Here is a 20,971-nt window from a genome sequence, read left to right as displayed (position 1 = left end):
CGCTGCTCCAGCAGGCCGCCGCCGCCGCCGCCGAGGGCCGCCTTGGCTCTCGAGCTGGCGGCGCGCAGGCAGCGCGGGTCGCCCGGCCTCCCGCAGCCCCGCTCGGGCCTCCGGCGGCGTGGGCCCCGCGGAGGGCTGCGCCACGCGCTGCTGCCCGCCCCGCCCTCCGGCCCAGTGCGCGGCGGCCCCGAGCGGTCTTTGTGTGTGCGCGGCGCAGCTCGTGGGCAGTAGATGCCTCGGGCAACGCCGCCCAGGTTGGGTTTCAGTCAAGCTGCTGCAGGTGGCGAGGCGGCTTGCAGTCGGGACCCTCACTGGGTTTGTTGGCATTCTTGCTCCTGTCGGGAGTGCCGTAGTGCTGCCTTAAGATGACTTGCCGGTCAGGTTAAAGGCTCCTAATGCCTGTTGCGGTTGCCCTGCCTTGAAAATAGGGATGTTTCCGCTGCTGCCATGGGATGGGCTTCCACTACGTGTAGGTTCCTGTACACCAGTGTTTCCAGTGCCAAGGAGGAACAACTATAAAATAAAACTACTGTGAGAGGAAGAGGCAACAAACTTAAATTTTATCAAGGTTTGAAGCAAAAATTGGTCTTATTATTTTCCTTGAAGCAGGCAAGAAGCTAAAGGGCTTTTTTGTGCTAGAGAGGTAATGAAGCCCATCAGCAACCTCACCATTGACCCTGCGGTGTTGGTGAGGAGTACCAGGAGGAATTTGGTAGCCTGCCCTTCTGTGACCTGGTTATGCTTAACAGAAGCTTAAGGGGCAAAGTTAACTGAAGAACAAACCAGCAGTTCTTTGGTTAACTTTGAATTGTCTGAGTTCAGAAGTCCTTCTCACAACCTATGAATTGGGGCATTCGTAGGTTACTGCCAGGAACCAGAAGTGAGTGATTCCCCACTGTCTGTGATGCCTTCCTTAACCCACAGCTTGTTGCCAGATATGTCATAACATGTGAACTGCCATATTGTGTCATTTCTTTTGAATGTTTGCAGCCTGTTAATCTGTTGCAGTAAAACAAATACTGTTTGTGGCTGCTTAAGGAAAATACTAGAGTATAAGGTTTTGTGGAATGCACTTGATAAGTCCACAGTCTTGGTTGGTCAGATGAGATTGTGAAGATAACTGATAATGCACATAAGCGTATAAACTCTGAGCATGCAGTGATTTCCTTTTAACATGTGTTGGTTGCAACAAATGTTTATATGTGCTGATATTATTGTCTGTCTTTTTTCAGATCGAAGTGAATGATTTTGGATAGAAGACTTTTTAAAAAGAGTTGTTCCACAGTGCATCAGAGCAAGTGACTGCTTTACTCTTGAGAGACTTTACAGGCGCTTGCCTGCGTTGCAATAAAGGACTCATTTATTGAGCAGGACCTTATTTATCTCTTCATCTTGGAGAGTCTAATAAACTATTACAGTTTCTGTACTCACAAAGTTGAAAAAGACATATTACAAAGCAAAACATGAGTACAGCCAGAACAGAGAACCCTGTTATAATGGGTCTCTCCAGTCAAAATGGACAACTTAGGGGCCCAGTGAAACCCACAGGTGGCCCAGGAGGCGGGGGAACACAGGCTCAGCAACAGATAAACCAGCTGAAACATCCCAACACAATCAACAATGGCACTCAGCAGCAAGCACAGAGCATGGCCTCCACTATCAAGTGAGTACTTGCCTAAAGACTCCGCAGCCACGTTTGTACTGTGGTGATGGTTCCAGAGTCCTGGTCCTTTGTCCTGGAAAGTGAGTGGGCTTTTTGGCCAGTTAATGCAATGTCAGACCTTAATTATCATCCCTTCTGTTTTGTTACATTGTTTTTTTCTCTAATTCTGATGGATTGCTTTCGTTTAAAGGGGTTTTTGTGTCTACAGGATAGCCAGTGTTTCCATTGCTGCAAATAGAATCTAGTTTGGTTGTGTTGGGCTCTGCACTGTTTTGGTCTCCAGCATCAGCGCTTCAACAAATTGATTATATCATTGATGAACACTGAAAAGAATTCTTAATTTTTGTATTTTAGCTTCATTGTTTTGCAACTGTATATAAAGCTATCCTTATACATAGTGCTTTAGATTAGCACAGGTAAAGACCAGTTCCTATCCTGTGGACTTTAGTGGACATCAGTTAAGGCATGATTATCTGCTCTATATATTTTGGAATAAGTGTAGGTGCAAATAAATCATTCAGGTTCTCTACATTCTTCTTCAGGACTCCTTTAATTCCCATATAGCTCAGTGGTCCAGTAGATTTCCTGCTTCTGATGTAGTTGAACTTCTTTTTATTGTATGTCAATATTTCAGTAATATTTTCCTCAAAGTCCTTTTTTGCATCCCTTGCTGTCTGCCTGCTTCTGTTTCATGCATGTTGGTGCCCTTGTCATTCCCTGTCTGAGCAAGACTTGAATTTTCTGAAGGAAGCTCTCTTGCCATGTAATTTCCTTGCCAGTGATTTCTACTCGTATTTTGTAGTACCTTTCCTGGGCTATGATATACATTCTAGCTGAACTCTACATTTGCACTTGTGTGTAGCCTTCACACATTCTAGAGAGGTGTGATTCTCTTGACTTTCCATTTCAGCTTCCCTTTTACCAGTCTCCTTATTTTGAGAAGTTTCCTCTTTTGGAGTCAAAAATGAGTGTGCTGGGCTTCCTTGGCAACTTTCAGCTTACATACATAGAATAGTAGAGTTGGAAGAGGCCAGGAAGGCCATTGGGTCCAACCCCCTATTCATTGCAGGACTCCAAGTTAAACCGTCTCTCTCAGATGGCTCTCCAGGTGCATCCTGAGTGCCTCTAGTGTGGGAGAGCCCACAACCTCCCTAAGTCATGTGTTCCATTGCCGTGCTCCTCTAAGTTACACTTGATACCATTGTGGTCATGATTCCTTGTTGCTTCAGCAGAATGGGTGCCACTTGGGGTTCAGGTCAGGTTCACCTCAATTCCATGACCAACAGTTGTAGTGCACAGTTAAGGTATCTAGATGTTTCATCCCTTGTTGTGACTGGAACACACAATTTTCTTTGTGTGAGTAATTGAAGCCCCACCCCATTGTCATAACACTTATTCCCTCAGATAGCCTGCCTGACCATTCTCCACCTCAGGATCATCCTGAGTATTCTGGTTAGTGCGATAATAGCATTTTACCCTTGCAAAATTACTTTTGTGGCTTGGTATTTTCTAGATTTTGTTATATACTGGTCCCATTATGTACTTCCCTGCTGTTCCTATAAAATGTGTACCTAGAGTTGACTATATTGTACTGGTACTTTCTATTCTACCTGTTTTCTCTTATGCCCACTATATCTGAATTCTTCTGTATTCATCTTTAATACCAAGCATGCTGCAGATCCAGCAACCCATTCAGTCATAATGGAACATAGATTACCTCTCCCCATACTTTAAGATGAATCATGGGAAGTCAAGAAAGCTTCATTAAGTATTATTTTATGATGGCATGCTTTGTATTAGATAAAACACAACCCTCCTGCAATGGGAACCAATTCCACAGGTGGGTAGTGGATAAAATCAAGAACCAATGCTTAATGATGCATTCATATCTACATATATGAGACTTTGGCTTGGTCTCCAAGGGGTAGACTGAGGCAGCAGGCTATTATGTAAGGGAATATGAGCCTGCAGAGTGGCAAAATTCAAATGACTGCTCTTACATGATGCATAATGCTCATTCTGGACAGCTTCCCTTCCTGTGAAATCCGCAGGTGCTGGCTGCATGGCTTAAATTGACTTCCAATAGCTGTACCATAAATCTATTCATTTTACTCTAGTTTGACTGTCATGCCTGCATCAAACCACAATTCCAGAATTCTTTGTGGAAGGCTTGACAGGCTGTTGATCTGGAGTAAAAATCAATACATCTGTGGTGTGTTGGGTATTTGCTATTAGTTTTCTTGTCCTCTTTCCAAAACTAATAGCTGTTTGAGAGAATTAGCTTTCTCTTTGTCATGTTATTTTCTGCATATCAGGCTGCTGACGGGGACTGGGCATTACTCTCATATAACCCCAGTCCTCTACCAGCTTCACTGGCTTCCCATCAAAGTCTGGGCTCAATTGAAGGGCTAGTTATTACTTATAAAGCCCTTAACAGCTTGGGACCTGGATACCTAAAGGAACGCCTTCTTCCATATTTGCCCTCCCACCCCCTGAGATCAGCAGCAGAGGCCCTCCTCTGAGAACCCTCCATGAAAGACATTAGGAGGCAAAGTACCTGGAGGAGGGCTTTCTCTGCGGTGGTGCCCCACTTATGGAATGCGTTCCCCAGAGAGGTCCGCCTGGCGCCGTCGTTATTTGTTTTTTGGTGCCAGGCTAAGACCTTTTTATTTCAACGATATTTTAATAATTTTTAATATCAGTTTATAGGTTTTAATATGCAGCCAGGGTGGATCTGGATTTTATCTGTATTATGTTTTATGGGACAGCATACAAATGCCCTAAATAAATAAATAATAAATATCTGGGTTTGCAATTCTCAGCTCTGAATGGGATGGCACATCGTGCATGATGAAGTGACAGCTAAACTGGGAATACGATATCCAGGAGCTGATATAACGCTATTTTTTCATTTCAGGCCTGGCGACGACTGGAAGAAGACTTTAAAACTCCCTCCAAAAGATCTGAGAATCAAAACTTCGGTAAGGGGTTCCTCGAGTTATAGAGCATCCATTTATTTTAGGGTGTTCTGCTTGGGTTTTAAACCCAAGTAAGGGTTGGAAAAATATGTGGCAAAAGATCTTCCATTTTCAGCTGAATGAAAACTTTCCAACTCAACTAGTGATTATGTTGGTCTGTCATACAGACTGAAAAGAAATATTTGTGTGCCTTCATGCACAAAGTATGGTTCACTTTATAGCTTATTGTCCACGATAAATAGATATGTGATAGAGAAGCATGCCCTTCTTACTGGTCACCTGCTTTGGGGTTTTACCTTGTATTACAATTGCCGGTGTGAGAGAGAACATAAGCTGACTATACTGCTTTGCCCGTTCAGGATGTGACGTCCACGAAAGGAAATGAATTTGAAGATTACTGTCTGAAACGGGAGTTGCTGATGGGAATTTTTGAAATGGGCTGGGAAAAACCATCTCCTATTCAGGTTGGTGCATGACAATTAGTGGTTGCTATTGCTCAAAAAGAATGTGTAAGGCGCTGGCTTCATAAGTGGGCACAGAAGAGGGCCAGCGGAATGAAGCGTGGAATTACGCGACTTCAGCGCACTTCCACTGGTGCCTTGGCTGTGCAGCTTGATTCAATAGCCAGCTGAAGCTCTTCTGTCATGCGTGAGTGGGCAGAATTTAGGAGCTGGTGGTTGCATCGGGTTAGTATAGAACTTCCTCTGTCTTTAGAAATCTTGTTCAGCAATCTGAGAACCCCTCATGGCTGGCTAACTAGGAGGAAAGCCATTGGGCAAGTTCTCATGATTCTGTTGGCTTCATAGCGTGAGGTTTTTTCTCCTACAGTGGCTTGCCATGTCTGAGCCCAGGGAATGGATCCCATTGTGGGTATCGGGAAGAGCTGGCAGGCTGTTTGGCAAGAGCCGGAAACTCCCCGGACTGGCTAAGTTTGCCCAGGCCAACGCGAGCCCTCCACCACCCACGGCCAAGCGGTGTGGTGGAGTGCCCCGACGCAGTTGGGAACTCAGCTTGGCTTGCTGTGCCTTTTTTCACTTCTCTTCTTTCAAGGCAGCATATTTTTATTTCAATAAATAAATGCTCAAATTTTCCCATTGCAAAAAAGGGGCTGAGACATAGATCTCCTCTTTGGGAGTAGCTGGAGGCTCAGGGAAGTTTGGAGATGGATGAGAACTTTCAGAGCTATAGTTAAAAACTACAGAATCACACTACTAAGGGGTGATAAACATGCTTTCTTTTCATTTGACATAGATTGCTGTTAAGTAGATGAAGAATGGAATTATTTATTTCTACACTGCCCAATAGCCAAAGCTGTCTGGGCAGTTCACAACAATTTCTCAAAAGTATAGAAAAGAGATACAATATACTGATGTCATAAAACACTGTAACTTTACAGTATACAAATTTAAAACAATTTAACATTTCAGTATACAAAAATGTAGAATAGAATAAACATCTAAACCAACCTCAGTAAAACTAGTTCTAATTAAAGCAGCTAGCATGCCCATCATATGCTATTAAATGCTTGGGTAAAGAGTGCAGTTTTAACCTGGCACTGGAAAGATTGCTGTGTTGGTGCCATGTGGGCCTCAGTGGGGAGGTCATTTCACAGTGAGTTTTTTGCAAATGCATTTTGTCAATGTCCATGAACATACATGGCATATACTTATCGAGATGTTGACCAGGCAATATCTCACAGTTAGGAAGCCATAACTGCACAGCCATGTAAGACTGGGGAGAAAAAAATTAAAATAATCTCAGTTGTATGCATTTCTGCTGCCTAAATTTTTTTTACGGTACAGCAAACTAGTGCCTGTTGTTCCAAAGTGCTATTTGGATATTGGTGAAGTGTCTGTCACTAGTGGAGGCCCACAAGATTGCTGAGAGAGTGTGTGTGTGAGGTTGCCACTCATATGAGAGCTTCACTTGCTGCTTCCCACAATGGGTTTGGCCACCCAAGTTCAGGCAACACGGCAACCCATATGACAAGCCATGTGATATCTCATTGCTTCATTGCCCCAAAATGAGCCACTCTGTGGGAAGCAGCCGGGGTTCACCTGACACAGTTAGCCACTGTGTCTTGTGTTGTGTGAACCCAGCCGTTGTTTTCTGTGTACTTCAGAGGTGTTTCTGTTGCCTGAAATTGTTGAAGTGTTCAGCACGTTTGTTTGTTTATGCATCCAGCCCTGATCTTCCAAAAAGCCAACAAACGGAAAGCCCTTTCTGGCTCCCGTGGCCTTTTCTTTTCCATGGCAGCCTGTTGCTGAGGACAAAGCTGAGCTTATCTTTGGCTTTAAACCTCCCTCACAGCTGTATGCTACCCTTGAGGAATAGAAAGTACCCTTCTCAGCCCACCCTCCGCAGTATCTCGTTAATGTCTTGGTTGTTGTACTGACATAAGGGGGAGCTCTTCTGCTTTTTCTGGGGGGCAGTTCATGGTGACTGCTTGGGTGGAAACCTGCTGCTGCTGTAGATAATGAAAGGAAGGTTGCAGCAGGGGGAGCAGGGTCCTCGGTGTTTTGCAATCTGGATTACTGATGGAGGGGCTCTGTCCTCCTTCTCCCCCTTGCTGAAAAGGGAAATGTAGTATTGTCTCATACTGATTCCTGCAGCTTCTTTGCAGGAGGAGAGCATTCCTATTGCTTTGTCTGGGAGGGATATCTTGGCCAGAGCTAAGAATGGAACCGGTAAGAGCGGCGCCTACCTCATTCCCTTACTTGAACGGCTTGACTTAAAGAAGGATAACATACAAGGTAGGTTGAAGAGGGGAGCACAAGTAAGATTCATCTGGCCTCAATTGCATCTTGCCTCTTACAATGCTTCCTGCTTCCACTTCCCACTTCATTCGTGTCAGGAGAATGAAACCATCTGGGAGAGTTTGTCAGGGCTGACAGTGTTTCTTTGGCCCTGCCTCCTCAGCAAGACCCCTTTCCCCGTATTTGTTGATAACTTTCAATACTACCCTTTCACTGAAGCTCTTGGTGGTTTACACAGGCTGTTACTTTGATTTATCCAGGCATAATATTTTTGAATGGAAGTTAAACTGAACTTGCTCGCCCATGTAAAAGGAAAGGGATCAGAGCTGTGAAACTCCTGCTGCTGAGAACTTCTCTGCCATGGACAGACTTAAGGGTAGATTTGGTAGATCTTGCAAATCACAGTGGGACATCACTACTCTTTAAAATACTGTGCCTCCATTCTGCCTGTTAGGAACAGTCAGTTAAGAACATAATTGCTTTGCTAGATCAGTCTCTTTGTGTCCAACATTCTTTGTCTAAAAACAGACCTCTGCATAGCTTTAGAGGTTGAAAGTCACTTCCTGCATGTCCTCCAAGATATGTTACTTTTAAACCAGGAAGTTCCATTGAGTTAAATCTTTTTTTCCAAGTAGATATTGCCAGTTCTTTATAGCGAATTCCATAAGTTACTTGTGCAGTGAGTGAAAAGCCATTTACTTTTATCTCCGGAACTTTACATTAGTCAGTTTCACTTGATGTTGAGTCCTTTCTCCTTTTTTTAGATGCTTTAAAGAAACTGAATTGTCTATCCACTTCCATCACAGTGTTCAGAGTTTAATGGTTGTTTTATATCCACAGAGTGGATAAAAGGCTGGTGAGAGCAATGAAATCTCTGAAAATCTCAAGTTTAGCTCCTCTTAAATGAGACAAATTACTGGCATAAAGTTTCATGGATCATGTGGCCTGAATATTCTCCCCCTCTTGCAGCAATGGTGATTGTTCCCACACGAGAACTTGCCCTGCAGGTCAGTCAGATCTGCATCCAGGTCAGCAAACATATGGGAGGGGCCAAAGTGATGGCAACCACTGGAGGAACCAACCTGCGCGATGACATAATGAGGCTGGACGATACAGGTAGGATGCCTTGGGTGCTGCTGAGGCCCTGGCTTCAGGCGGGACTTGGGCACTCCAATTCCACTTTGCCAGGTTTCAGGTACCATAATTCATCTGTGCGGGTGTCTCTTCGCAGTGCACGTGGTGATAGCTACACCAGGGAGGATTCTGGATCTCATCAAGAAAGGAGTTGCCAAGGTGGACCATGTCCAGATGATTGTTCTAGATGAGGTAATCTCAACAAAGCTCAAGTTTCTACGCTTTTTGTTTTTGTTTCGAAATATCATCTGTTCATGACTTGCGAAGGAAAATCCTTCTCTGTAAATGGGAGGGCTGTGTAGCTGGAAAAACTAACTTCTGTGGAAAAATAGGTAAAGTTCATTTTGGCCAAAGGCTCTGAAACTAGTATCAGAGCTCTACTAGGTGGGAATATTTTAGCGCTGAAGCAATTGTTAAATGTCCAGCAGGTTTAGACAGACTTGGAACAAGCCTTCCGATGTTTCATAAGCACTTTAATGTTAAATTGGTCCACTTCTCATTGCAGGCAGACAAGTTGCTGTCCCAAGATTTTGTTCAAATAATGGAAGACATTATTCTCACGCTACCTAAAAACAGGCAGATCTTGCTATACTCAGCCACGTTCCCTCTAAGTGTACAGAAGTTTATGGTGAGTGTGTGGTGGTTGAGTGGTGGTCTTGGGCTGTGTTCCGCTTGCAGCAGCCATTTTGATTAATCTGGTATTTATAAACAGCTGAAGGAATAGGCCGTGCTTCCTTCTGGGCTGCACTGTTCACGTTGCCCTAAATGCCAGGACGCTTCTGTTTCAGAACTCCCACTTGCAGAAACCATATGAGATTAACTTGATGGAGGAGCTGACACTGAAGGGAGTTACCCAGTACTACGCTTATGTAACTGAGCGCCAGAAAGTGCATTGTCTCAACACACTCTTCTCCAGGGTAAGCACTGCTGTGTGGTTCCCACTTATACCCTCCAAATTGTGCTTTGTGTATGGAGATGGAGGCCAGGCCACTTGCCCAAACACTAAACTAAGGAGAAGTCTGTTTCGCCTAGAAAAGAGAAGTGGAGTGGAAATGAGGGCTACTAAGAAATACGGCTTTCTGGGAAATGGTTGCATTTCGCCACCATTACAACAGTGCCTATCATTTCCAGAGTTGGTTGACCCTGACTGCCTTTTCTGTGGGCACATTACCCCCAGGAACACCCTTCCTTCAGGAGGGTGTTGGCTGCCTTCAAAATAGGGCTGGAACTCTGGGAACCTTTCAGTCGATGCACGTGGCTGTATGCTTCATGGCTTGGACAGGTGTGAAGCTGTGTCCCATCTTGGAGAGGGCAAGGGGTGTTGTAGGTGTCACCCGGAGGAGTAAAGAGCTGGTGGTGAATCGAAGTGGCATCACCTGGCTCATTTTGCAATTGGAAGAAGGCTGGTATTTTTTTCCATAAGTTTTGGAGCTGCTTAGAAACTTCATATGAATTCAGACTTGAAGGTGATACCAAATACTGGACAAGCTCACGGGTTTTCCAGGGAGCCAGGCCAGTGGAGTGAATGGGACAGCAACTAGAGCAGCGCTGATGGGGAGCCCGAGTCCAGTCAAACAGACTTTGAAAGCCCAGAGAACTTTGGCTGTGCCATAGTATAAAAATGAAATTAATAATTGTCGCCGCAGATGGTGAGGGTGGTGAGCAGGCTGCTGTTCTCATGCACCATTGCACCTCTGTAGGGTTGCCTGCTGGCGCTCTTTTCAGCGATCTTTTCAGCCTGGTACGTTCTGGCCCACAAACAGAAAGGGTGTGGTACCCATGCATTGCGATCAGTCTGTGTGACACTACCAAGATGACATCACTTCCAGTGCCAGCTTAGATTGATAAGGAGCCAGCAGATAAAACTTTGTCGAGTTACACTACATGTTCTCTCATTAGTCCAGCTGAGGATATTAATAGGGCTCTGTGTGTGTAGGATGCTTGCCCTTCCTGGGGTGGGGTGGGAAGGACTGACAGAGCAGGCAAAGAAAGGTTGAGTTTACTTACCTCCTTACTTACTAGATCTATATTTTGTTTTTACCCTATAATGATAATGTCAGAAAAAGGAGGCCAAGGAGGACGAAAGGGAGCATTCTGAGGGGTGTGGAGGGAAGTAAAAAGCAAAGGTCAGGATGCCTTTTATCCAAAGCCTGCTTTGGCATTAGCTAAAAGCCTGGTTAGTGAACATCACCCAAGCAAACACCGGGAGGCACTGTTCCTCCTCCCACCCCTCGCGCCTTGCCAGCTTCACCACAACAGGGCATAGGAGACTTGGCATTAGGCAGGGATTGTGCTTGTAGCAAATACTGTGAGGGAAATGTTTGTGAAGGTGGCAGTATAATTTGTCTGCACATTTGAGCATTTAACCCAGAACTAAATGAGATGCTTGTCTAGGTTTTAAAGGTCAGTCAGCTTAGAATGGACAGGCAGTGAGCAACATGCAACATAACTCTTTTGTATTTGTATTTAGCTTCAAATTAATCAATCAATCATCTTCTGCAACTCCTCCCAACGGGTTGAACTGCTAGCTAAGAAAATCTCCCAGCTGGGGTATTCGTGCTTCTACATTCATGCCAAGATGAGACAGGTCAGTATGACATTCAGAACACTGAACAAGCACTCCCAGGAAGTTAAGTCTAATTCTAAAGCCGATAGAGTGCTAGAAGAGGCAAGGTTTCCTCAAATTTTTCTGCTTTGCTGCATTTTAATGCTTTTTGGAACTGTCTTCATTGCTTTACTGCTTTTATCACAATATTCTCTGAGTTCCTGAACCAAACGGATTCAGCTTTATCTTAGTATCCTGGAAGGATGCTGTAGAGAATTCAAGTTCAAGGAGAAGTGGGTGGATCCTGGGGAGAGAGCGGAAGAGGCAAGGAGGCAGAGTAAATGGCCCAAGAAGTAGTGGTCCAGAGGTGCAGGCGCTGATGAGGCCAGTTGTTCTCCAGTGAGATGCGTGGTGTGGCCAGCCGCCTGCGTGTTCGGCCGTTTATCGCTCCTGTTGGTGAACAGTCCCCCATTGTTGCTTTCCAGGAACACCGCAATCGAGTGTTCCATGATTTCCGGAATGGTTTATGCCGCAATCTTGTTTGCACTGGTAAGTGTCCTTCAGTCTTTTCTCGTTCTCATGTACTGTCCCAAGACTAGCACTTTAGTGACCAGGCAATTTCAAAGAGAAGTTAGACTTCCGTTTTGGAAATCCTTAATGGCTGCTCCATAATTTGGCATTTGAGTGCACTGAGTGAGTGAGTAGGCGGCCACCAGATTCTCCAGGGCTCCGGGGTAAGATAAGGGTATTTTCTAGGGCTCTGGGGTATTTTCTAGGTGAGATAGCTGAAAGGTGGGAGACTTGGAAGTGGGGTCTGAGTTATTTCATGGTTATTCCATCAGAATGGCCTGCATATCTGCGATGGAGCCTTGAGGATCTGTCCCTGAAAGCCTTGCATCTCTCAACAAATCTGTAACCTAAACAGTTCACTAAAGCAGAAAAAAATGGAAAATGAGCTGAGTCTTAACTGTTTGGGAGTCTGTCCTGCTGCTGCTTTTTGGTTGAGGAGGCCCCTGCTTGCTGCATTAGTTAAATTATTTAAACTGGAATGTTTCTCTTTCAGATCTGTTTACCCGAGGTATTGATATCCAAGCTGTGAATGTTGTGATAAACTTTGATTTTCCAAAGCTGGCAGAGACGTATCTCCACCGTATTGGCAGATCAGGTGCGGGAGCCATAGCTTGACTGGCGTGCTGGTGGTGGCAGGAGGAGTATCGCTACTTGGCGATGTGCCTGCGTCGCTTGGCAGGAGGGGCAGGCTCTGGAGCCGTGGGCAGGCTGGGAGCAGAGTCAGTGCAGCAGCCTCCTCTCTGCTTATCTGCTTTGTTAGCCGGGGGGGGGGGGGGGGGGGGGTGTCTGTGAGCAGCGGTGCTAAGCAGAGCTCCACTTGGTGAGCTTCCATCATCCATCCGGGTACGTGAGCTGGAGCTGTCCCTGAAAACTGTCCAGAAGACTCAGTTGCTGCAGTCACAGCTCCTCTCTCTGCGAGCTGCTTGGCAGAGAACTGGTCTCTGTGGCAGGCACATGCTCCCAGGCTGGTCCTGAGCTTAGTGCAGTGCACTAGGGAAGCCCAGCTTAGCCCCACTCCCTTTATACTGCACTACCCAGGTGCACTTGGGGTTGGCACTTTTTCCAGTGTGGCGGCAAGGGTGAAGTATGGGCAGGAGTTGTCTCGGGTCCTCAGAACAGGGCTCTATAGGGGTTATGAACACAAAGGAAGGCCCTGCAGCTCGATCAGAGCCAAGGGGGCCTCTCCAGGATTCCTTTTACAAGGCGTCCAACCAGACTGCCGTCGGAAACCCACAAACTGGACGTCAGCGCTTGACTACTCAGGCGGGCTTTTCAGGGGAATGTGCGAATCTGTCTTGCTTTGTTTTCTGTGATATTTGTAGCCTGCTTTTGAACTGAAGAAAAGCAGTGTGTAACTTAATTTTATGACAGATCAAATTATAAGGGTTTTTTCTCAGCATTCTTCCTATAGGTCAAAATGCCACATTTTTTAAAGCTTTTTCAAAAGTTTGCAATACCCACAAGAGGGATGTGAAACCTGACAGTGCGGCCATTATGGCTGGGCAGGCAGGGAGAGCTGGCAGGACTGTCTCTCACGCTGGTGTTCAGAGCTTTCCGGTAGCACGCCAGCCAGATGTAGCCACGCAGAAGAAGTTGTCCGGTCGCCTTATCTGACCTCAGCTGTTTCTCTCTCCTTGAAGGTCGATTCGGCCATCTCGGCCTCGCCATCAACTTGATCACCTATGATGATCGATTCAACCTGAAAAGTATTGAAGAGCAGCTGGGTACAGAAATCAAGCCCATCCCCAGTAACATTGACAAGAGCCTGTATGTGGCAGAATACCACAGCGAGCCTGTAGATGATGAGAAACCATAACCGCTGCGTAGGTATCTGACCTGGGCCCCGGGGGGAGAAGCGGGCTCCCTGGGCCATCCGCCAGTCGCGCAGAGCGGCCGCACGTGGGCGGGCGGGGGCCGAGAAGGCCATTGGGCCCAGTGCCGCCACCAGCGCCGGACTCCAGGTTCAGCCGTGCCTCTCGGAGAATTGTCCCAACGGCCTCTTGCATGCCTCCGGGGTGGGAGAGCCCCCGCCCCCCCGGGTCACAAGCTCCACTGCTGCACTGCTCCCGCAGTCGGGAAGAGGTTCCCAGTGCCTAGCCCGAGCCTGGCCTCTTGCACTTGAGCCCCTCGTCCTGTATCCTGCACTCCTGGGTGCTTAGGAGCGCTCCCAGCCCCCGCCGTGCAACAGGCTTTCCAGTGAAGGGCTGCCACATCTCCCCTCAGTCTTCTCAGCGCTAAGCATGCCCAGTTCTTTCCATCTTCCCACCTGAGGTTTTGTTTTGAGCTGCCTGATGGTTTTCCTTGCCCTCCTCTGAACTTTTTTGAGCATTTCTTCATCATTCTTGAAGTGTGATGCCCAGACCGGGTCACCGAGCCCCAAAGAGGCCTAGCTAGTGCTGAATCGAGGGGAACCGGTTCATCAGGCTGTTTGGAAGCTGTATTTCCACTAATGCAGCCCAAAGTAGCATTAACTCTTTTTTGCAGCCACATCACATGGTTGACTCATATTCACCCTACAACCTGCAACAAGTCTGAGCTGCTGCTTGTGTGCGGCATTGTTGAGCCAAGTGTCCTCCATCTTGTAACTCTGCATTTGGTTCCCTTTTCTCATGTGTAGAACTTAGCATTTATCCCTATTAAATTTCATTCTGTTGTTTTCCACCCAATCTTGTGTCACCTGCAAATTTGATTAGCATTCTCTGCACCTCTTCATCCAAGTCATTGATAAAAATGTTGAAGAGTGCTGGTCCCAAGACTGAGCCCCCCAGCATCGCATCCATTGCCTCTCTCCAGTGTGAGAAGGTGCCTCTGAGTCCAGTTCCGTGGCCAGCTATGATCATCGTTCTGCCTGGCCCACTTTCAGCTGGTTTGCTGTTCAGGATGTCATGGAGGCGCCTTTTCCCTGCAGAGCTTGATGCCGCACCCTAAATGGTGTTCTGTGCAAGCGCCCTTTGAACAGGGCTGGCAGCAGGTGAGGAGCTCTGTTGCCGCTCCTTGCCTTTTGTAGGCCTCAGCCGCTGGCTGAGTGTTGGCGAGACCAGATTAGGGGGTGTTGCTTGGTCGTGAGGCACCCTGTGACTTCTAGAGATGTCGATCTTGGAGGGTTGCCAGCTGGAGCTGGATGTCTGCTTGGCGGCTCTTGGGGTGAGTGTTCCCAAGATGCAGGCCAAACGTGCCGTACCCCGTAACCTGTGCAAATGGATCATGGGGCAGCCAGCGAAAATAAGGCTGAGATAATGCAAAAGAATGAGGCACGTTCTGCGAGGCAGGTCTTGGGGAAAGTAATGGTTCTTCCGGCAGACAGGGCCTTCCCTCTTGGCACATGGAGGAGGTGGTACTTCTCTTCAGTTGAAGGCATCCACTGAGCTTTCAGTGCTGGCATGGTGGCTGGGATCACATGGTATGGTAAACACTCCTGCACAGCTTCCTCAAGTCTTGCCTGAGCTGAGCAGTCAGGTGCTCATGTGATTCCCCACCCCATCTTCCCAGACTTGTCTCACATCCTGGAAGGCCCCACAGAACAATCCCCATCTTCTCTCTGATCTGGACTACAGATTTCGGTGACTTCTCTCTCCAGCTTCCACTGCAGCCCTGAAGTGGGTTCTCCCTTCCCGCTCCTGAGTGTGCCTGCATGCCTGGTGCAGTTCTCAGCCACACCAACCACCACAGAGATTTCTAGTAAATGGAAATTAATGGTTTCACTGCAATTCTCCCTTCTCTCTCTCTGCGTTTTCGTGCTGTCTCTCTTTCTAAAAGTAAACAGAGACGGATACATTGCTTGGCCATTGGGAATAAAATGAGCAACAGTGCATCTGTAGCTAGAGAGTTGAGAGCATTAGAGATTGAAGGCTAGAAGTGGCAATTCCTGCAACCATTCTTGCCAGCATAGTCTATTATGTTTCCATACCAGCAATGGTAAAATGGTGATTCTGGGTCTGAATGACCAGAGAAGCCACAGTGATGCATTTTGAAACCTGTGATCAGACTGTAGCTACTCTCTGTGGCTTAAGAAAACTAATCCTACCACACCAGGCTATTTCTGGAGGACACAACAAAGCCACAGTGGTAAGATTGTGGCCCCTTCCAACTCTACTCTTCTATGGCTGTGATTTCACCTTGGCTTCTCCTCCTGTGCTTACTTGCCCCCTGGCTCTGGCCAGATTCTTCCAGTACAACTGCTTGATCATTGTAATTGGTTGCGTGTTCCTTTCCCTCAAATATTCTGAAGTTGTTCAGCCTTAGCCGAGAAGGTAGTCCTTACATCAAGGGAAAGAGAAGACAAGGAATCCCTTACTGGCATCTTGGGTGTTTTCATGTTGTTGGGCAGTCTGCGCATACGTAGTTCTCCATGCGTGACGGGGGTGCCTGTGTTCCTACCAGACTTTGTGGGGAGGAATAGGTCAAAGGTATTATGTTCATAGGTATTTGTCACAGGTATTTATTGGCTCAAAAGCTGTAAAATTAATAAGCAGACAACCATTTTGCCTTGAACAGAATACTGTGCCATGGCATTATCGCTGCAGCATTCAAACTTTGATCAACAAGTAGTTGGAATGAGGAACCATTGTATGTGGACTAGAGGCCTTTTTTTTTTTTCTTTTTACCCTGAGGTTGCACATGCGAGAACCATTCAGTCTAGCTAAAGCACCATTGTGCCATCTGGAAAATTTTGAACTTGGCTTTTATAGGTATAAGGAGTCCAATATATGGTTTTAAAATAACTCTTCGCCAAAAACATGGCAAAAAGCATAGCACTTGACATAAAAATGGCAGTGAAAAGCCAGTGCTTGCTGACAAGTATTTATGTAAAAGGAGGAGCAAAGAGAAGAAACAGTAGAGCAGTTCAGTCAGAGAGGCAGTGAAAGGCAAGTCTCTAAACGCGGAGGAGCGGGGAGGATCCAGGAGAAGTGCTGGCCGCTCGGGAGCTGTTGTGTGTGGGCTTGCGGGAGCAGCGCTGCTGGCTGCCTGGGCTCTGGCGTGGCTCCGCCACCCTCCTCCACCGCCCGCTTTGAGTATATGGTGGCATGAATATCGACTGTCCAGTGTTGTGCTGGCCACAGACGTCACACTCGCCAGATGTGCACATCACACAGTTTGGGGTGGTTGCATAACCTTGAAGTGGGTCGTGGGATTCGCAAGGGTTGCTGAGCCCTCACTTCGTCTGCAGCTGCGGCGTTCGCGTCACCTGGAAAGCCGTGGTCCGCCGCTTGCTGTTTTTTGCCCCTTCCTTGATTCTGATGAGTGTTTTTCCTCCTTTCCAGGCTTTGCTTATCATGCAAGCTGAAGCCCTTTGATCTGGACATGTGATACGCCGTTTCTTTGGGGACGCCCTTCTCTCTGTGGGGTTTCCATCTTTTTGTTTTGGAGCTATGAAGATTAAAGAGCTATTTTTTTTCTTTCTTTCTTTTCTTTTTTTAAATATTTGGCTGTGAGGATGAAAGCAGAAGATAGGAAGGAAATACCTTTGTTTTCCTACGTGTTTGCACTGTGTGCTGACTGAACATTAGTTGCACTAACTGCTGGTTTTAATTTCTTTCTTTGTGGTGGAGAAGAAGAACTCTGAAAAGAGAAGACTCCCTAACTCAAGCTTGACTGCGATTTCAGATTCACCCACAGCCACCTGACTGAGTGCATTTCAACTTCCCCCGGCTCCTCATCTGTCTTTTAAGCTAAAGAGCTTGTTACTTATTTGTGCAAAGTGCCTTATGCTATGAGACCATTCAGAATATCACCTTTCAGATACAGCCCAAGGACTCATTTTGGTTCAGGTCAAAGTCTCTCTCCCCACCTCCACTCCCCTCCTCTCTTGCACACAAGCTGGGCCGGGAGGTGACGCTTGTCAGTAATACCTTTCTGTTTAACCTTTTTCTTGTTTAATGGAGGAGTTGAGATGCAGGTGCAGTTCACCCACTCTGTAAATACTTGTATTTAAATGAAACAACCTGGACCACCTGGGTTGATTTGAGTGCAACTTCTGCACTCCCGCGGAAAAGAACCACTTGCCGCCGACCTGCAGCAGGAGGCACCCGAGGAACCCGTGCGCTCGCACAGAGCGCTACAGACTGGCTGCCGTGAGTCCTCGTCGGTGGTCGCAGCACTTGCGAGGCAGACTTGTCTCGGAGCCGTGGCAGTCCTTCCTTTCTGGTGTGTTCCACAGAAAATTGGATGTGTATACTTGTATAGACTCTGTAAATATGTGTTTTTCTGTTATGGGTTCATATATAACTTTCTTTTCCCTTTTTTCCTTGTTTTTGATGAAGTTTGCTGGGGTTAAAGGGATTATAGATCGATCTTGACAGCAGCTAAAGGTGAGAGGGGCTCAGTTTTTTGCAACGCTTCCCTGTGCCAAGTGCTACAACTTCCGACCGCTTGGTAGGTCAGACTTGGAAGAAATCTGGGTGTGGGGCAGGAGTGCAGAGGGAGCCTTTGTAAGGCACCATTGGAGTCCCCTCCCAAACTCCACGGAGGGAGCGGGTGCTGTTGCAGGGGCAAACCCCTTGCTTGCCATGGGCGAGGCAGAACAGGACGTACTGAGTTTGCATGTGGGGCGACAGCGAGCAAACCCCACTGGCCATGGGTCTGGCGTTCTCCTGCACTGGGTCGCCTCCCGCAACTTGGTTGTCACGATGCCTCGAGGCCATGTGCCGCGAGACTCCGGGGCAGCTCACGGGCAAGCCGGCCGCGCGGTTGTCTCTGCTGCGGGTGTTCTGCTCGCCTTGGATAGGGGAGGCACGTGGTTTAGGTCCAGGTAGTGTTGCTTTTAATTGTGCCCCTCCCAATATGCTTGATGTTTGGCCTCATCTGCAGGCAAAAGGAGTGAGACAACTCAGCCTGTAAACTTCTTAGGAATTCCCTTCCAGCCTGACCAGCAGCAGCTGCCAGGAGGCACCCGAGTGAGCGCAGGCCCTCTTCCAGGCACCACATGCTCAGAAAACAGCACTTGTGGCACCATTCTGCTTTCAGAGCTGAGTTATCCTGATTTCTCCCTACATTGAAATTGGAAATGACCGCTTTACCCAGCCCACTGTTCAGAGACCTGTGCTAGAGCCAGTTGCCTCCTGGCAGCCCTTTCAAAGCGAAAATGTTTTGTTTAAGTAATGCCACAGTAACGTAGCAGAAGCTGCACTAAAGTTCTGCTCCATTGCTGGAGACTTGACTGAGGCTGCACCAGATAGGCGAGTATTCTCTGGGGGTAGGGAAGGTTTTGTGGGTGGGAAATTCTGACCAAAAGCAAAATCTTGCTCTTCTGATGCAGCCAGTTTTGTCTTCCCAGCAGAGGAGGCAGGAGCGTTTTAGTGCAAAGTTGACAAGTGTGCAGACGCCTGAAATCCGACAAGAGCATGCACACCTGACGTGGTGCCATGTGTTGGGCTGGCAGCTCTGCCCCATGCCATGCTCATCCAGTCACTCTAGAAGCACAGCATTTTTAATGGAAAGTATTATCTAAATGTGGCTGCCGAACCAAGAACGGTATTTGCCTAGATTCTTGAGCGCCATGTTTGGGTGGCTTTTGTTGGGTCAGAAAGCCACCCGATGTTGGTTGGTAGCATTCTCTCTCCAGCAAAGGGAGGGATCTAGAAACGGAAAGATGCTCCAGGTGAAGACTGGGCAACCCCCAGTCTGTTTTTCCCCCCCTTCTTCCTCTGAAACAAACTGTAGATTTTGGATTCTTGCTCACCAAGATAGCTTGCCAGCGACATCTCCATGGAATGCAGCTGTTACCGTAGGGGAGACTGGCCGCTGAGGCATCTTGCGCCTGGCCTGGCCCGGCCCCTGGTGTGTGTCGGGAGACTCCATCTGGGCCAGGTGGCTCCCGGCCAGAAGCGAGGCCAGGCGCGAGATGCCTGCCTCAGTGCCCCGTCCTACAATGTCCTCTACTTGCCAGAGATTGCCTGGGGTGGGTGGGGGGTGGGTTCATGGTAGGTCACTTTTTAATTTCTCCAGAATGAGATGGGAGCATCTTTCCTTCGCCCTCTGTGTTTGTGTCTGTTGCTGGGGCTGCCTGAAATCACAGAGGCACGACACAAAGCCAGATGTGCTAATCTCGAGCATCTCATTCAGACTTTATTTTAAGGGTGGGGTTGCCTGCGCAGGACTCAAGTGCTGGGGCTGCAGAGGGAGGCACCGCGGCGTGTGGCTTCCCAGCGTGCCACAGGCTGGTCCCAGCAGCAGGCTGACCTGTGCTGCTGGCGCTCGCAGGCCTCTGGCTCGGCCAGCCTGAGCACGGCGGTGGTGCACAGGCGGCATCCGGAGCGCCAACCCCACCGGGGCGAGTGCTGCACCGCTTCGCGTCCCCGGGCTGGGAGGACGCGCGCCAGATGCCCTGCTCTCCCTCTGCCGTTGTCTGCGCCTCCTGTGTGCCAGTGGCATTCTGGAGTCCTGCGCAGGTGATTTGGGAGGCGGGTGGGGTGGGGCTGGGTATGCTAAGATACAGCTTAGCTGTATTTTAACCAGGAATTGTGGGGTGGGGGTTGGGGCATCTGGAAGAAAAAGTAGTCAAAATTCCCTTTATTGAAACGAACTGGAAGATTTAGAAAGGGTACCCTTTTTGTGTTCAAATCAAGCAACGTTGTGTTTCATTGGTCCTCAGTCCAGGCCATGTTCACTGTGAACAGTGGGGACTAGAATTTGGAAAAGGGGGGTGGGGGAGGGAAGTATTTTTGAACTGGTAATGGGCAAATGTCCAGCAGAGCTGTTTTTGGTTCACTGTTTGTTGGTGTACACAAGTATGTAATGAATGGCTTGACCGTACTGGGGCCAGAGGGAGGAGCGATGAATGGTAAAATCCTGACTTGCTTTTTAAGAGAAAATTAGCTCAATAAAAGCTCACTGGGACTTGAACCTGTTTGGTGCTTTTTTTGCTGTCTGGAGGGTGGTATGCTGGGGCTTCCGTGGCAGTTGGACTGAGCGTTGTGCCCGCGGGCGCCTCTGAGCAAGCAAGAGGGGCCCTTCCCCCCCCCCCCGACTCCCCAGTGTTGTGCCTCGTCCTGAGAGCCTCCCGCTGCTGCTGCTGCACTCCAGCTCGGTTCAGCTGGGAGACGTGGGCCTGCCTCTGCTTGGCAAGTTCGGGGTGGCGGCAGGTGGGCAGTGCTGCCTCCTTTCATGGCCCATCTACAGAGGAAGGACCCGCAGCCACCCTCCAAGGAGCAAGGAGGAAAGCGGCCAGGGGACGGGTGGGGACTGTTAAACCCCACGTGCAGGACCCTATCTGGGACACGGGAATCAGTGGAGCAAAGAGAGGACTTTGGTAGCTGCTGCTGAGTCAGCTGCTCGCAGGCAGGACTGGATCCCAGCCCTTCCCATGTCTGCCTGCCGCCTGTGAAGC

The 20,971-nt window shown here is 48.0% G+C and overlaps 1 protein-coding gene across 3 annotated transcripts in view; it reads left to right on the top strand.

Annotated features, from left to right (window-relative positions):
* Window positions 1-20,487, top strand: part of DDX6 (DEAD-box helicase 6) — a 25,214-nt gene extending 4,727 nt beyond the window's left edge. Inside the window, exons 1-14 of one of the 3 annotated variants that reach the window (XM_044423669.1) lie at window positions 302-568; window positions 1,233-1,663; window positions 4,581-4,644; window positions 5,001-5,105; window positions 7,265-7,394; window positions 8,367-8,513; window positions 8,629-8,723; window positions 9,037-9,159; window positions 9,320-9,448; window positions 11,002-11,118; window positions 11,562-11,625; window positions 12,140-12,241; window positions 13,287-13,469; window positions 16,908-20,487. In XM_044423669.1, the coding sequence (XP_044279604.1) occupies window positions 1,464-1,663; window positions 4,581-4,644; window positions 5,001-5,105; window positions 7,265-7,394; window positions 8,367-8,513; window positions 8,629-8,723; window positions 9,037-9,159; window positions 9,320-9,448; window positions 11,002-11,118; window positions 11,562-11,625; window positions 12,140-12,241; window positions 13,287-13,462 (1,452 nt within the window). In that variant the 5' untranslated portion in view covers window positions 302-568; window positions 1,233-1,463 and the 3' untranslated portion in view covers window positions 13,463-13,469; window positions 16,908-20,487. Of the gene's footprint in view, window positions 1-301; window positions 569-617; window positions 881-1,232; window positions 1,664-4,580; window positions 4,645-5,000; window positions 5,106-7,264; window positions 7,395-8,366; window positions 8,514-8,628; window positions 8,724-9,036; window positions 9,160-9,319; window positions 9,449-11,001; window positions 11,119-11,561; window positions 11,626-12,139; window positions 12,242-13,286; window positions 13,470-16,907 lie in introns of those variants that run through there. The other 2 variants (XM_044423670.1, XM_044423671.1) reach the window with 2 other exon arrangements.
* The last annotated feature ends 484 nt before the right edge of the window (window positions 20,488-20,971 follow it).

Source organism: Varanus komodoensis, unplaced genomic scaffold, assembly GCF_004798865.1.
Source record: "Varanus komodoensis strain SLA01 unplaced genomic scaffold, ASM479886v1 scaffold146, whole genome shotgun sequence".
Taxonomy (NCBI): domain Eukaryota; kingdom Metazoa; phylum Chordata; class Lepidosauria; order Squamata; family Varanidae; genus Varanus; species Varanus komodoensis.
Note: the sequence above shows the minus strand (reverse complement) of the source record. Positions and strands in the feature narration are given on the sequence as shown.